At 41.4% G+C, this 16,425-nt stretch overlaps 1 protein-coding gene across 3 annotated transcripts in view; it reads left to right on the forward strand.

Moving 5' to 3' along the window:
* SGCD (sarcoglycan delta) overlaps positions 1-15,684 on the forward strand; it is a 916,564-nt gene extending 900,880 nt beyond the window's left edge. For all 3 annotated transcript variants that reach the window (XM_084761368.1, XM_084761369.1, XM_084761367.1), the window contains 2 exons: positions 5,286-5,409; positions 7,127-15,684. In XM_084761368.1, coding sequence (XP_084617494.1) covers positions 5,286-5,409; positions 7,127-7,300 — 298 coding nt within the window. In that variant the 3' untranslated portion in view covers positions 7,301-15,684. The remainder of the gene's footprint in view (positions 1-5,285; positions 5,410-7,126) is intronic.
* Positions 15,685-16,425: the final 741 nt, after the last annotated feature.

A 16,425-nucleotide genomic window follows, 5' to 3' on the forward strand; every position in this document is an offset into this window, starting at 1 on the left:
GTGTGTGTGTGGGTGTGTGTGTGTGTGTGTGTGTGTGTGTGTGTGTGTATGGAGTTGTTTGGGGTAGATAATTAAAAGCATGCAGAAGGAAACAATGTATTGAGGAGGCAAATATGTAGCTGTGAAGAAAGCAAGAAAACAATAAACACAGAAGGCCTAATAGTATTTATTAGTGAGGTTGGAAAGACACAAATGGACTGGAGAAGATGAGCCGTGGGTACCATACAGGTAGGCATTTCCCTTTTATCCTTCAGGAACATGGTGAGCATGAAAGCACATCTTTTGTAAGTCTCTATGCCCTCCTTATATTTTTATAAGGATTTTGCGTATGTTTGAGGAATTTAATGATTCCAAAGAAAATTAACATTTTAAAAAATCATAAAAACAAATCAGGAGCCTGAGTAGCAGAGAGAGTAGGCAAGTAACTGCCTCTCTAGACAGCATCTCCATCATTTCCTTCTCATCCAAACCAACATCCCTTGAGGTACCTCTATGCTTACTTAAAGCTTCCCTGTAGGTCGCTCACTAGCACTGCCTAGTTAGTCCCCGTGGCCCTGTGTTAAGGCAGCATCTACAGATGTGTTGGTTGCATGCCAGTACTGCTCATCAGCTACTGAGCCCAGCACCCTGGACTTCCACAAACTCACACTGAAAACTATTCCTCTTACAATTTGGCTTTGCCCCTTATTTTCTCTTCCTGGCCATTCTCTTCTACGTTTCTTTCTTAGGGTTGTGATTCTCTTTTCAATGGTAGCAGCACTCATTTCCAAGAATCAACAGAGTCCTTAACATTCCCCCACCAACAGGAAACCTTCTTTCTTTTTTTTTTAATGCTACATAAGCAGTTCTTTTCTAGTTCTCAGTCTGTAGTCAGAAATGGATGGGCATCGCTTCAAGGATGTTTTGCCCTCTATGGCTTCCCAGGGCTCTTGCAGGAGATTTTTCTTAGCACAAAGTTTAGCATGTGACTAAATTGTAGTTTATCATCCTGAATAACAACAGCCATCTAAAAGGGCTATGAAGCAGACAGCAGGGTACCTTCTTGTTTCTATTCCCAGGAGATGGTCTTACCCACCTGGTTGTTATGTTGCCTTTTATATTAGGGCATTTTCACAGTAGTTCCCTCTCTTTGTGTCCTGGTACTACCAAGGCTGGGGTTGGCGTGATAGCATTCAGTTTTAAGTCTACTTGTCAGTCTGATAGCCTTTCTAGTGACCTGGGCAGCCTTAACTAATAGACAAGAATATAGTCTAATATTCTGTTGCCCAAAATGGCTGCATTATATCTATTAAGTCCTCCAAGCCCTATTCATATGCTCTTTGTCAAGTTTCTTTTTACCTCACCTTCAACTGTCTTTTCACAAATTCATTCATTGTGAATGCTAGGGGCAGTGTATGAACATATTCAACATATATGAAATTTGGTGTCATATGACTTGTGACATAATGTGCCATGTGCATCACTTGGCCATGTATGATGGTAGCTTCTCACTCTCATTCATGGGCATATCCACATCACTGCAATATGGATGTAGTTTTTTTTCTAGCACAAGAGGATGTGATGTCCATATAGGGCTACCAAGCCTAGACTATCATCTATTCCATAAATTTGTCCCAGTTGCTGATTTCTGAGACAGGCGGGTCACCAGGGACCATTTTCTCTTTTTTTTTTTTCTTTTTCTCCTTCACTGTCTGGCTGACTTGGGCAGATTATCTGGAGTTTTCTTATATCTTTGCTTCTTCCTGCATCAAGCACTTCTATTCTTTTAACCCTACTTCCTGTCCAGCCCCTCAGTATCATTATTACCTTGCGCCATTCCCAGGCTAAAGATCTCATGGTACCTTTTTTCCCCATCTCTGCTTTCTCTTATTTCACCAGTTAACTCAGGTTTTTAACTCGCTTTTCCTCATTTTGTACACTAGCTTGCCACCAACCTAGATTGCTATACTTTCTGCAATCATTTGTCGCAAGTGTTTCCTTCACCTAACTTCACAGGAAGATACAACTCCCTAAAATATTGAATAGATTATCTTTTCCTTTAAAACCTTCCTAATCTCCTTGGAAAGGATTTGAACTCTCATCCTTATCCAGCCATTTCGAATTTGATCTGATTTACTTTTTTGTTCTTTATTATTATTTTTTTAATGTCCTTATTACTCTTCTGGGAGGCAGGGACGAATGTGCCACGATGCACACAGGGAGGTCAAAAGACAGCTTTGCAGAGTTGGTTTTATCTTCCGCTTTCATGCGAATTTCCAGGATTGAACACTGGTTGCCGGGCTTGCACCTACAAGATCCATTACCTCCCACCCCACCCCCTGAGGCATGTCACTGGCTCTGCTCTTATTTCTTCCTATAATCATCAACTTTGTTTTGCTGAGGGTTTATGAGCATCATATGTGGGCTTTTCATCTTCATAAAAGCCAGTCGATGTAGTGTCCTTATGGTCTGATTGTTATAAACAGGTGGCTGAGCTTAAGAGACTTGATCAGGATTATCTTTCCAGTTGAATAGAAGAACCCAGATTTGAACCCAATTTAGTAGAAACCCAAGCCAAAATGTTGCTTACTAGACTCTATCACTTCTAGAAAAACGTTTTTTTTCCCCATCTATATCATTACACCATAAATTAATGCCACTCTTTCTTCATTGAATCAGTGCTTATGTTTCCAGAATGTGTAGCAGTAAAAGAAAAAGAAAAAGAGAGAAAATGGTCCCTACGACCCACCTGTCTCAGAAATGAGAGATTCGCAGCCTGCGACAAGCTCATGGCTTAGATGAAAGTCTAAGCTTGGTAGCCCTGTATGGATATCACTTCCTCTTGTGCTAGTAATACAACTTCATCCATAACACTCTGATATTATTCCGAGGCCATCATTAACTCCATATGCAAATTAAGTAGCACATAATGATAAGCAGAAACATTCCCGACTGGGGCAGCCTTGGTGAAGTTCTTGTGAGGAAACTATGGGTTGGAGGGACTGTTGCCACACACAGGGGAGTGAGATTATTAAGGAAAGAATGAACTAAGCATAAGGGGAGGCCTTTTTAATGGAGAGGTATGGTGGACCTGTTGCTTCTTTTGTAGCTCTTGGGGAATCGTTATAGATGGAAACCCTCCAAGGACAAGGCTGCTTCCCAGAAGCAGTTGAGAAGGAGGGAGGATAGAGAAACCTTTCCCAGTATTGATCTTGATATGCTGGGATTGTGCAGTGATACTAACTAGCCAGTCTGCCCTTGTAGCCTTTTCCTGAGGAACTAAAGAGTCCACCCTGCCCATAGATGAAATAGTGGAATAGGACAGGCAGACAGCAGTGGAGGAAAGATTTTGCCTTTCAATACATTCAAGATAAGGAAAGTTTGATATGTTAAGTAGAGAAACTGACCTGAAGAAGAAAGAAAATTGTAAAGCCTTGCTGGGTCCTGCTCGTTGGCTAAGGTGTTTTCTCTGTAAGAGGAGATCTTCATGAATCCCTCTCTGGTAACACTGTTCAATCCTAGAATATTCATGGGGATGGCTGAGCATTTTCTCATTAAGGTAACCAGGTCAAAAAAACTTCTGAAGGCATATCACCCCCTGTTTTGCCGCTATAATGAGCATAGAACAAGGATGATTTTTCTTAAAAGTCAATAAAATTGACTTTTTTTTTACATTTTCAAAAATGCATAAAGACACAGAATGAGTACTGCAATGTGACCAAGATAGCTATCAGAGCTCCACCACCCAAAACCAGCCCCTCCTCATAGGCCAACTAGCTCCCCTCCCAGGCACAGGCAGCCCTTGGCCTGTTCTAAATCTACATCACAAGGTAAGGCTCAACATTTCATTTACACTGTTAAAAATAATAATGCCAACACCAGAACAGGGGGACTGTCCCTAATCTGAAAAGCTGCACTATGGTCCAAACTCAAAAAACATTTAGAGTGCCCCTAGGAGACCATAATTTGGAGAATTTGCAGTTTCAGATAAGGGATGCTCCAGTAAGGTTTACCTAACTCTACAAATTTCCAAAATCTGAAACACATTTGGTTTCCAAGAATTTCAGGTAGGTAATATCCCACTCATAATTGTAATATTTTGGACCAGGAACATTTTCTAATGTTCCAGGCCTGAGTTGAACTTCCTAGATGAAGAAACTGGGGCTTTGAGAAAATTTAGAAGAGAAAAAGAATAAAGAATTGCCTGTGGCTATAATGTTATGGGTCTGGAGTCACCAGTCTTACCATGAACAAATTTTAATAAATAAGAGGCTTTATTAAATACTGGCCAGTATTGATGATACTGGCCAGGTCTATACCCAAGACTCATGCTCAGAGTGTGGTGCCAAATTACATTAATCAGGGACTTATAAAGACAAAACTCACAAGGCGACGGACTTCCTGCCTCTATGCAATCAGAGACAAGTATACATCCTGGCATACTCGCTGTCTACAGGCTATTAGGCATACATCCTGTGCAATTGGGGCAATGAAGCTTGTGTACAGAAATGAAAATGCACAGCTTGTTATTTTACGTGAATAACAGCATTCCAGGAAGTTATCTGTCCTTGAGCAAATGGGACTTACAGGTTAGACGCAGTTTTGTTTTACAACTCTCTTAAGCACAGTAATCTAAAAGTAAAACATAATATTAGTCCTCATAATCAAGCCATGAAGTATCCCCTTTATTGTAAGACTGTCTGACTCTTGGACCTATTTTCTTATTTTAAATGATCCTTATTTTAATTTTTAATTGGGGGTTCGGGGCAAGGCATGTGCATGTGCTTGCAGATGACTGAGGAGGCCAGTACAAAGCTGGAGTCCTGAAACCTCATCTGCAAACCTGCAAAAGTAGCAAGCACTCTTAACCAATAAGCCAGTCTCTCCAGCTTCCTAGACCTATTTTCTTAACTTTGGTCTGACTGTGCCTTCATAAGATCCAGACATTAGAACATTAGAGTGGAAACGTTCTAGAAAGCTAGGTGCTAGAATCCTCTTATTTTTAATGAAGAAGAGGAGGAGGAGGAGGAGGAGGAGGACAAGAAGAAAGGAGAGATACAATAAGGGTTTGTTAAGTTCTACTAATGAGGAAATAAAATCCTCAATTCAGTATAAGATGAGGCCGTGATCTTAAAATACCTTCCTTACCTTTGTGAAATGCAGAGAAGATAGAGCCTAGAACCCTCGCACTCACTGTTAGACTTATATGTCTGTAAAGCAAAATCTAGAAAACTTGAAAGCAGTTACTGTTCTTGCTTCAATGCCCTGAGCTTCAGCTTCTTAAAAATCTGTGGCTTCTATTTCAGGTTGGAGTCCCCAACCCGATCTCTAGTGATGGAAGCCCCAAAAGGGGTAGAAATAAATGCAGAAGCTGGAAATATGGAAGCCACCTGCAGGAGTGAGCTGAGACTGGAGTCCAAGGATGGAGAGGTAAGGAGTAGGAAGGACAGAAATTGGGAGTCCACTGGTCCAAGAGCCAACTGTTCCCCTAGGCTAGTTTGTATTGAGATTAATCTACATGGTATCAACCCAAGGAGCCCACAAGAAGGGTGAACATCATGATAACATGCTAAACCCATAACACATAAAAGTTATTTGTGAAGTGATGGAATAATGCTGTGTTGAAAGTGCAAAATTACATGACTGTGAAAATAATGCTGTTAACAAATTCTCTCTCTCTCTCTCTCTCTCTCTCTCTCTCTCTCTCTCTCTCTCTCTCTCTCTCTCTCTCTCTCTCTCTGTGTGTGTGTGTGTGTGTGTGTGTGTGTGTGTGTGTGTCTGCCTTAAAATAAGATTTAGCTCACCCACATGATCAAGCTCTATATCATGCCCATGTGGCTGAAGATGAACTTATTATACACGTAATTATTTTATGTTGTGTGCTTGGGTTTTCTTTGAGAAGGGAAAGTCGGTGTATGCTGTACTCCAGTCAGAACAAGCCAGAAACTAACAGGGTCCGAGTAACTGGCCACAGAGTGAAGTGTTGTTGACACCTCTTACCCCAAGACAACCCCAGCTGTTAAACACAAGTGCCACTTCTAATTTTATACACAAGTTAAGCTAAGTTCCTGTAGCAGCAGGAGTCTGATCTGGCTGCAGGCTATGAAGGGAATTTTTTTTAAGTGTTCATAGGCGAACTGTTTTAAAGAATGAAAATAAGGGATAACCTGATTTTTAAAGCTAAAACACTATTCCACCTTGCCCGTCCACTTAGAGGGCATCTGGCTTTCAATGTATCATTATGTCCTCTCAGTGGATACTTCTTAAATGTTTGGCTTAGTTAGACATTTGCTGGTTTTTGTTTTAAAAGAATTTGTCCGATGGAGCCTTCCTATATAGCAAATGCCTCTTCAAATAGCCGTGAACTGAAATCACACTCATAAAAACAAAAACTGCCTCATATAGGCAGCTCACAGCCACTTAAATGTGACCTCCAGAAGAGGTAGTTATAATAAAAAAAAACCAAATGACATCTTTCACCACAGTGTGTGTGTGTGTGTGTGTGTGTGTGTGTGTGTGTGTGTGTGTATACCCAGCATTTCTCAAAGTATATTCTGTTAAATGTTAGTGCCACCATTAGAAAAAGAAAGCAATACGAAGGCTCACTAATCTTTTAAAACATGGAGGATACTATATATTCTACTGTCTTCTGGAAACTTTATACTGGGTGTGGATGTGCCCTGCAGTAATAAAAAACTGTTTAATGTGTCATTCTCACATTTATTTGACTCTATGATACTATTCTTATTCTACATATCACACATTTGCAAAATGCTAATATCAACCAATAAGACAGTATTGTGACTTGATACCCTATGAGCATATACAGGGGGAGGAAATCCCCCTCAGTCACAGTCATAGGAGAGGGGTGTAGGGGGAAAATGGGAGGGAGGGAGGAATGGGAGGACACAAGGGATGGGATAATCATTGAGATGTAATATGAATAAATTAATACATTTTTTAAAAAGATACAGTATTGCTAAAATATAGGCTTGCATGGAGTTAGAGGCTGTCTTATCCCTACTGGGGACACCGCCCAGCAAACAGTAGGTACTTGTGAGGATTAAATTGAATGGCCAGCTCCTTCTGAATGCCAAAAACTTATATGGCAGCCGCTGACTGACTCTTTCTTATCCACTCTCTCTAGATTAAGTTGGATGCTGCGAAAATCAAACTACCTAGACTGCCCCGTGGATCCTACACACCCACAGGAACAAGGCAGAAGGTCTTCGAACTCTGCGTCTGCGCCAATGGAAGGTTATTCCTGTCCCAGGCAGGAACTGGTTCCACTTGTCAGATAAACACAAGTGTCTGCCTTTGAAAGACTATCCATAGTGGACAATTGTCAGCAGCATAAAAGCCCTTTTTGGCTTTGAGACACTGGCTGCCAGCTATTTTTACTAGAACACAGAAAGCCTATCAAAGACCTTTTGTGTGTGCGTGTGTGTGTGTGTGTGTGTGCGTGCGTGTGTGTGTGTGTATGGTGTGTGTGAGTGCGTATAAATATATATAAATATATATAAATAAATATATATATATCCTCTGTATAAAATGAGGTTTCAGTACAAAAGGAACCATGGGTGACCCTGTGACATCATCATCCACTGTCACTTTCCTGCCCTGCTCCAATCATCCACATGACAGAATCTAAGCACTCATTCAGGCTCGGCACTCCCCAGGCAGTTTCAAACCACACAGTGAATCGAGCACTTACAGAATACCCATCAATAGGTTCAAGAAATCCCATAGCTTCTCTCTTAGAGTCATTAGAGGCAGTGATGGCGGGAATCCTCGGGCCACTCTCAAGTGCTGATGATCTGGCTGTAAAGATAAACATTTGACCCCTCTACAAGCCCAACAACCACGGATGTTGTGGTGAAGGAGGCCAGCCTGGATTACATAGTGACACTGTCTTTCAAAACATAGACATTTGGTTTCCTTTTCCTAGCTTCAGCCAAGCTAGTCACATTCTCCTGTTCAGGATAAGGATGGGGTAAACCCATAGAAGTTAGCAACGAAAACTCAAAATGGACACCTTACTTTTGCAGACCAACATATTAGGAGTTGTGTGGCCAAATGATGAAAAGATGTGGGGGGTATTGAATTCTGAAAATCAGCCACTCCCCTACGTTTGCTTATTCTTCTTCCTTTAAACGTACATACTTCCCCACAGTCAATGAGTAAGAGCTTCGAATCAGGATAGAAGAGGACACCAATTCCTTCTCCATAGACTAGAAGCTACTCAGTGGCCTCACAAACGAATAACACATGGGTGAGACATCTCATTTAAGTGAAAACTGTCTCCCAAACTTTTAGGTTCTCACTTCAGACTTCACCCAACTCAAAATATTTAAATCAATTAGAATCCCAAAGAGTGAGCCTCAGATCCCAGGAGAAGCCATTTTTTTTTTAAAAAAGATGAAAATCTAAGAGTACCATAGGGAAGCTAACTAACTCTCACACATTTCTTGAGATGAGTGGGTCATTTTGAGACATTGTCATATTTTCAAGGGCTTGCACAAACTCTCTTGCTTTGCTCTTGTGTCAGTGCTAGGGTATTCATATTTCTGAACTCACTGCTGTGTTTTCTCTAGGAATCACAGAACTAAGACCTGACATGCTGCCAGAATTACTAATGGCAAGTTAATATAAACAGTCATGTGTGCTCATCAGAATCACTGTGTCCCGTGGGCTCAACAGCACCACTCCCCTTACATGGAAATAGCACTCCAATTCCCGCCATCAGCTACCTCTTAGCACCCCACCTTCATTGCCATGCTCCAGGGTCACCCTGGCCAGCTCTTGTGCTGGGACAGGGGATTACACCATCTCTGTTCAAAGAGGGGGAAATGTGCCTATGCCTTAAGCCAATGCACTCAGCAAGGAGAAGCACATCCTATTTATCTTGTTACCTGTAGTTTATTTTTGGGGTGGTTGGAAGGAAATGGTTTAATCATTGACTGGGCCTCTGAAACCAGTGGACAAACCAAATGGTTTCCACATGTGGACTCGGGGGAGCCCTGAATGGAGGTGTGCAGCTGGCTTAGGTCACCTCGATGCCACTAGATAAGAAGCAACCCTACAACCTTGAATGAAGTTGTATTTGTAGGCCAGAATGGCGTTTGTTTTTGTTTTTGTTATCTTCAAGGTTCTACTTTTTCTTACTTCACAAGCTGGATGGTCTGTTACCAGAGACAAAAACAAAAAAACAAAAAACAAAGAGGTTTGCTACTTCTGATAATGACATGCAAGCATCAGGCTGAGGTTTGCACACATGAGATGCACTCTTCAGCTGCTGATTGTCACAAAGCAGGGCCTATCCTATCCTGACTCATGACTTGGATTTCTGGTTTCTAGCCCAGGCCTGGCTTCCTCACTCTCTCTGCCTGTCTTATACAGAGGCCCTAGGCAGGTCCATCTTAGGGATAGACGTTAAAATTGCTCCATTTGCAGGATGGAAATCTAAAAAGGGACCTTGTGGGAGTCCTCAGGTTGGTGGACATTGGTGTGACCAGTATCATGTAGGTGCATTCTGCCAGGATCTGCCTGTATCTCTCTCTCTCTCACACACACACACACACACACACACACACACACACACACACACACACCTTCTTTTGCTATTAGAAACACCTACCCCTGATCCTTCAGATAAACCATAACTCTGAAGCCCCTTCAGAGTATATAAAATGACAGAGTATATAAAATGACGTATATAAAAATGACAGGATTGTTTGGGCCACGGGGAGGGGGTGTTTTTGTTTGTTTGTTTAAACAGACAGACTGCTTTTTCAGTTGATAGCCATCAGCTATTGATAAGAAGAAATAACAAAGTTCCCTGAACTTCTTCTGATTTTATTTCCAACTGTGACATAAGAGTTTTATACTCCTGGGGATTTGATGACAATAAAAAGAAATGCTATGGTCACACATGCAAAATTGACCCCTAGAGCAATCAAATCACACACTAAAAATAATAGAAAGTGGTGATAAAAACCAAGAACCTCTGGAAGAATACATGATACAAAAATTCTGGTTAATTCTAGTTTTCAGTTATGTTAAATAACCACAGCATGTCATGTAATAAACAGGATCTCAGACATGAGTAATATTACATATTTCACTTCAGTCTAGAAACCAGTAAAATGAATCCTTAGTTCATCAATGAACCTTCCCACACACACATGCATCCATCCACCCAAAACTCTCCAACCAGAATATCTGTCTGTAGTCATGAAAGGAGCTTTGACCAGAAGTCTTGGAGTAAGGGGAAAACAGAATTTATATTAATGTCTGCTAACCCCTAAATTTTAAAAAAATAGAGTCTTTTTAGACTTTATATATAGTATCTTCTAGACAATCACACCTCTGGGTCTATTAAGCAGCTGCTGGAATAACTGAATTCAAATGAATCTTCAGCCTCCTAGAACCTCTGCTGTGCTAATATTCTTCAGAAAACATTTCACAAATCAAAACGTGATCCCCAGATATATTTATCATCTAGTTCTGTTTGCCACATCTCCTCTGTAAATCATGAGAGCTTTATTTGGAAGGACTACTTCAAGATGACAGTGGTTTGGGAGAGCTCCATGGTGGCATCTATCTAGATAGAAACTCGATGTGTGGCTTTATAATTGTCAAGTGACTGAGGGGTAGTGCTCACAGGCTTGAACTCGGTTTTAGCTTCCTTCCCATGATTCTCTCTCTTCGTAAATTTTATTGCACATCCACAAACCATAGACCAAAGTTTGCTTGAGGGCTGACCCTAGAGAAAAGGTCAATAAACTATGAACTGGAGACCACACTGACTCCACACACATTTACATGTTGCATCTGAGCCATGTCAATCTATACCCCCATGGTTGACTGTATGGCCAACAGAACAACATTATGACGATACAGCCTGTTACAGAAAATATTTGCTAACCTCTGAGATACAAGTCACTTGTGGAGTGGGTTAGACATAGTGGAACAGAAGGCAGACTTCTCAGGAACAGGGAAGTAGCCTGTGTTTCCCTGGGGGCCTGGGAATATAAAACTTGGCTGAGTATTTTAAGAAGGAAGATGTGCGTAAAAGAGAAGGCAGGTCAGAAAACTTGGGGGTAACTGAGAAAGTGGAATGAAAAGAAGCTTGGGAAGAAGGAACCTCACTCTCTTCAGAGGGGCCTTTGATGGGTGTTTCTCAGGTAGCGATGCTTCTCACATGAGCAATGCTTGACCCGAAGTGAGTGAAGGACAGTGATCTCAACTCACAGTCTCTTTCCTAAGAATACTTGAGTCCATCTCAACCCATAGAGACTGCATCTTCCCATGTGTCAGAGAGACTTCCACACCTAGGTTCTCCAGAGAATATTTTTGACCTTATATGACCTCTGATACCTACACCATAGGTCGCATGTAGCCTCTGTTCCTACAGCTCCATATTAGCGTGCTGAATAACTGGAAGGATGAAAACCAGTCACATCTTGAACTATGTAGGAATAAACAAACAGTGACATTCTTTCTGTGGAGCTGTTTCTAGGAGTGACCAGATGAATGACAGTTGACTTAGGAATTTGTGTCTTATCTTTGCTCCTTGGAGTAGAGACCATACAAAAACAAAGGACATGTTTCACATCCACATACATCTGCCTCTGTGCAGTAAGGGACACTCCTACCATAGATCTGCCCCTTTTTGCTGATAGTAGACTTGTATTTACTATTGTGAACTCAGCATCCCTGTAAATGAAGTTTTACGGGTGTGAATATTCACCTTGCAGAGGCAGGATATGTTTCAATGAGACTGTCAATCATTTTTGCTCCTTAATCTCCATCATGACAGGAAGGCCTCTGTCTTCCATGTGAAAACATCAGAAGGATCAAGTTGACAGAGCAATGAGAGCATCCTGGCTTTATTTTAAACAAAAGGAAGCACAGTGCTTGGGCCAAGGGGTTAGATTGATCCATTTTTAAGCACCTGATCCTTTTTTAAGGATCAATAAAAGATGGAAAATCATATTTAGTTCACTTGTAAACAAGACGAGATCTCCACACACCTTAAGAAGTCTTAGGTACAAAGACAAGATGATAATCAGCTTTTTGAATGATGCATTTGCATGATGCACCAGTAGCAGGCAGGTGAGGGGACAGACAATTCTAATGAAAGCTACAACCTTAGGAAACAGGTCTTTTATCTCAAAGATAAAATGTCTCTCTTGCAGTCTTTCATCACTCTTTCCTTGGAGGAAGGCTTCCCCAGTTCCAACATATTTCCATTCAAATAGTTGAAGCTTACTGCATTGGAATGTCAAATGCATCTCTTTCTCTGTGGTAATCGGAATTTAAAATTATACACTTGCCTCTGAATTTCTCATTCACAAAGCCAAACCACTGATAAGTGATAAAGCAGCCACAAACCTGCTGCTCCAGCCAGCACAGCGCGCCATAGGCATTAGCACTTTCTAAAGCAAAGTGATTTCTGAGTCTTAAAAGCACTCTTCATAATGGAGTCCTTGCAATTTTTCAAGGCAAGTCTGAATGGCAACGGGAAAATAATTACTTGTGGTAGGTTCTCTGTCTGAGTCTAGTTAGAGCACAAGTGTGGAAGAAAACCCCTTGGTGACACCCATACTCACACAAGGTATTTGCTCCCCACCCCCACCCTGCTTTTGTGGAAACGGACAGAGTTAGAAAATTGGTATCTTCTTTTGAGGAGGAGAGAATGCCATGAGCCTTTGATGCAGCAGGGAGGGTTATGCCACTGCACAGTATTAATGATGCCATCAGACCTAGCCGTAAAGAGGTACCCTTAAGCCCAGCAACAGGCAGCATCAGGACATACTTTGAGGTTTCAGTTGGAATAGATCAAAGGAACAGTTGCTATAGGCAAGAAGCAGCTTTAGAGTCGCAATCCACCTGTCCTTTAGGAAGACAGAGTCCTTGGCCAAAAGCCTTACTCAGCATGTTGCCATCCTCACTAGAAAGTATGTGGCTTTTGCTTCCTTGCTAAATATAACAAGCTGGAAGCTGCTCTTGCTTGGAAAACAGGAAAGAAAACATATGTTTAAGATTTAAAAAAAAAAAAGACTCTACCCTGCATACCCAGAGTGTCTTCAAAGCCTACTTTTACACTGGGGTTTGGTTGCTGGAAGCAGGGATAGTTCAGATTTCATAGAGTCCAAACTAGACCTTTGATTTAACTGAGTGTGGTAAAACAATGGGTTGTCTGATGACATTGGTCAATGGAGAACACAAAGGTGTTCGTTTTTCTGTTAGCCCGACTCATGCAGGAAATTCTAGGATCTTGAAGGTCATGAGCTATTTGTTTTCAGAACAGGAGAAAAGCTATAAAATCTCTCCACAAAAAAGAGTCATGTCTTCAAAACTTATGCGTAAAGCAAGAGTTTCCCTTGGATTCACAGCCTCCACTAGGATACGGAAGGAACTAGCCTCTACTTTCCAGTCGTTATCAGAATTGCATGTTCATCCATACTGCACTCTGCACTAGGCACTGTGCTGAACGCTTCCCGAGCATCCGCACATCCATTCTCAGAACAGCACTTTGGAGGTGAGCTCCCAACAAGGTTCCAATTCACAGATATGGAAACTGGGCGTTCAAGGGTCTAAGAAACATACTCCAACTCAATCATCTATAAAATGACCAAGCCTCACTCCTGAGCAGTCACCGACATGGCAAGTTAGTTCTCAAGTTGGTGGGAAGTTCTCTCCCCTGAGTTTTAGACTAGACCTTCTCAAACAAATGAGGCTACAGAACTTCTGCATCTCTGTTTTCTGTAGTTTTCCTTTCTTCACTATTTCACTTTATATCCAGATCGTAGCCCCCGCCCTCCTCTCCTCCCTAATCCTACCCTCCCTCCTTTACCTCTATCTTCCCTTCCCAACTCCTTAGAAAGGGAGACCTTCCCAACCATCCCAGAGCAACAAGTTGGGTTGCATACCATAGTAAAGTGTGGCTATGTGAAGTGGAAATATAATAAGCCTGACTGAATAACAGAATCTAGAACAACAACAAAATTGTTTTGTTCTGCTTATGATTCTTTTTAAGTCAGATCCCTAGTCCTTATGATTGGAAGACATCTCAGTTGTGAGCCTCATATGCAGGAGAGAATTTGGACACTCAGTAATGCATCTGTATGGGTGAGCTATGCTGTGTTGCCTATACAAAATTCCTTCTCCTACACCTCCCTCCAAAAAAATCAGATGTCTTATTTTATGTGATCTCTTTGACACTATTAGGCTCTCCTCTCTCCCTTTATTTTTGATAAAAATAAAATCATCAAATAAATCAGGGCTCAGTCTCTATCACTGAGAACCACCTAGGACTCAATTAATCTTAAGCATCCAACACCACACAGAGCTGAGCAAGCCACTTTGACTCTGTAACGGCTTAATCTCCATCCCTTGTCAGCTATCATTAGTGGGCCATATGTCTCCCCAGGTGCAGAACTCTTCTCACTAGAACTTTTGGCCATCACCATCAATTCTTGAGAGTTGAAAATGAGAGGTACGCTACACCTTAATTAAGGTACTGCTTTTACATTGGTGTCCTGCCCTCAGCCCTGAGGCTATAGGAATTCCAGCCAGAAAGAAGGCAGTATCTACAGCTTATTATAACTGGGTAGCTTTGGAACATTGGCACCTTCTGAACACAGAATTAGAGTTTGGTCCAAAGCAGTCAATAGACATGATCTTTGTCTTTGGAAAATAAACTCAGCCAAGGTCTATCTGAAGAGATTACACCCAGGCCCTTGTAGAGAAGTCTTACTGTGAGCCTGACCTTCCCAGAGCTGAGAGATACTGTAAGATAGAGTCTCTTGCTTGTGCTTCTATGTGCAGCCTTCCTAGGACAGTGGAGTTGGGTCTGGATACTCTCTCTCTCACTTGTCCTCAGAGCTAGAGCTTGTTTGTTTCCAACTCTCATAAAACTGTAGAAATGGGCTCACTAGAGCTGTTAAAGACCCTCTGGTTGGCTCAGTTGGAGATTTTTCCCCCAATGGTGTCAGTTTCCAAATGCAAATCGCGTGTGCCATGTATGGGCACCTTTAGCTGGTCTTAGGCAACCAACCTAACAGAGCCCAGAAAGAGTAGAAATTACAGCAAAGTAAAGGGAACTGATAGGATGCTTATACTGCAAGAAACACAAAAGCAATTTCTAGCCAATATTTTCATGAGGAGGTAGGATAAAATGTTGTCTCTCTTAGTCAGCATTTATCCTCTTAGAAACCCCAAAGCCACAGCAACATACCTAAGGCAGTCATGCTTTAGACAGAATGTAGAACATCCATCATGACAGGGCTGTATCCCCTTTGGAGGAGACACTCTGGAGCTCTTACGGAAGAGATGAGGTCATAGAAATTCAATTATTGGGTGATTATGAACTTTGAAAAAGGAACCCCATCTGGATGAAGCAATTGATTTAAGCTTTGTGTTATTTGTGTTATTTTAAGGTTTTGTTTTGTTTTGTTTTTCCTCTGAGTTTGGGTGTGATATGAGAAGAGCGTTTTAGTTTTGTTTTGTTTTTTATAACATCAATCCTTGCACACTCTATGCAAAAATTTTGTAAGCATTGCAATAATGCTATGAAATACAAGGAACTATTTTAACTTTATTACACTTTCTGTATAAAAACAAATTTGTATTTAATATTATTTCAACTTCAGTCTTGTAAAATATATTAATAAAAAATAATGATTGGTAAGAAGGAAAGTACCCTTGTCCACTTCTTCAGGGAATTTCTTTCTCATGGCTAATGAAATTCCAGACTAATTTCTCTTCCACACCACTTTGATCAGTGGTCTAACATGTTGGCTGAGACATTTTGGCTCTTGGGAAGAGTTGTATGGACTGCCTCATGAAAAAAGAGGTAAGATTAAGGTAAGCATGGCCTGCCATTTGAGAGTCACATGATTTAGAACAGGTCAAGGGGAAGCTATTCCTCGTGACTCTGAGGAACCCAAATGGGCTTTTACAGAAAGAACTCACCACAGTGCTCTCCGAGGCTTTGAAGAAGTCAATCTAAGTATTCCCTACTGAAGAGACCCATTCAACCAGCATCCTTATCAGGCTGGGGATAAACCACCTTGGAGTCAGGTGTTCAATCCTGATCAAGTAAGAGTTCACCTCTTTCCAAAGAGCATTCCAGCATACTCCTACATGGAGCACAGTGAGAGCAGGCAGCACCTAAGGTAGATGTTCCTTGACCTACTTACTGATCATACTCAGTTCTTCATTCTTCGCATCTTTTCTTGCACAGTGACAAGTTACTATACATACCTTTTATTCCAACTACCTAGACCGCCTCCCGTCAAGCACCCCCGCACTCCAGAATACCATACTTCCCAATGGCATGTGTCATCTCTTTGTGGGTCTCACCATTAATGCTAAATTCCATCATTAACTTGCTTCATATTCATAATAGTAAATTATGCCATGTGCTTACCTATTGAC

This window comes from Acomys minous (genome assembly GCF_964271855.1).
Source record: "Acomys minous genome assembly, chromosome: 16".
NCBI lineage: Eukaryota > Metazoa > Chordata > Mammalia > Rodentia > Muridae > Acomys > Acomys minous.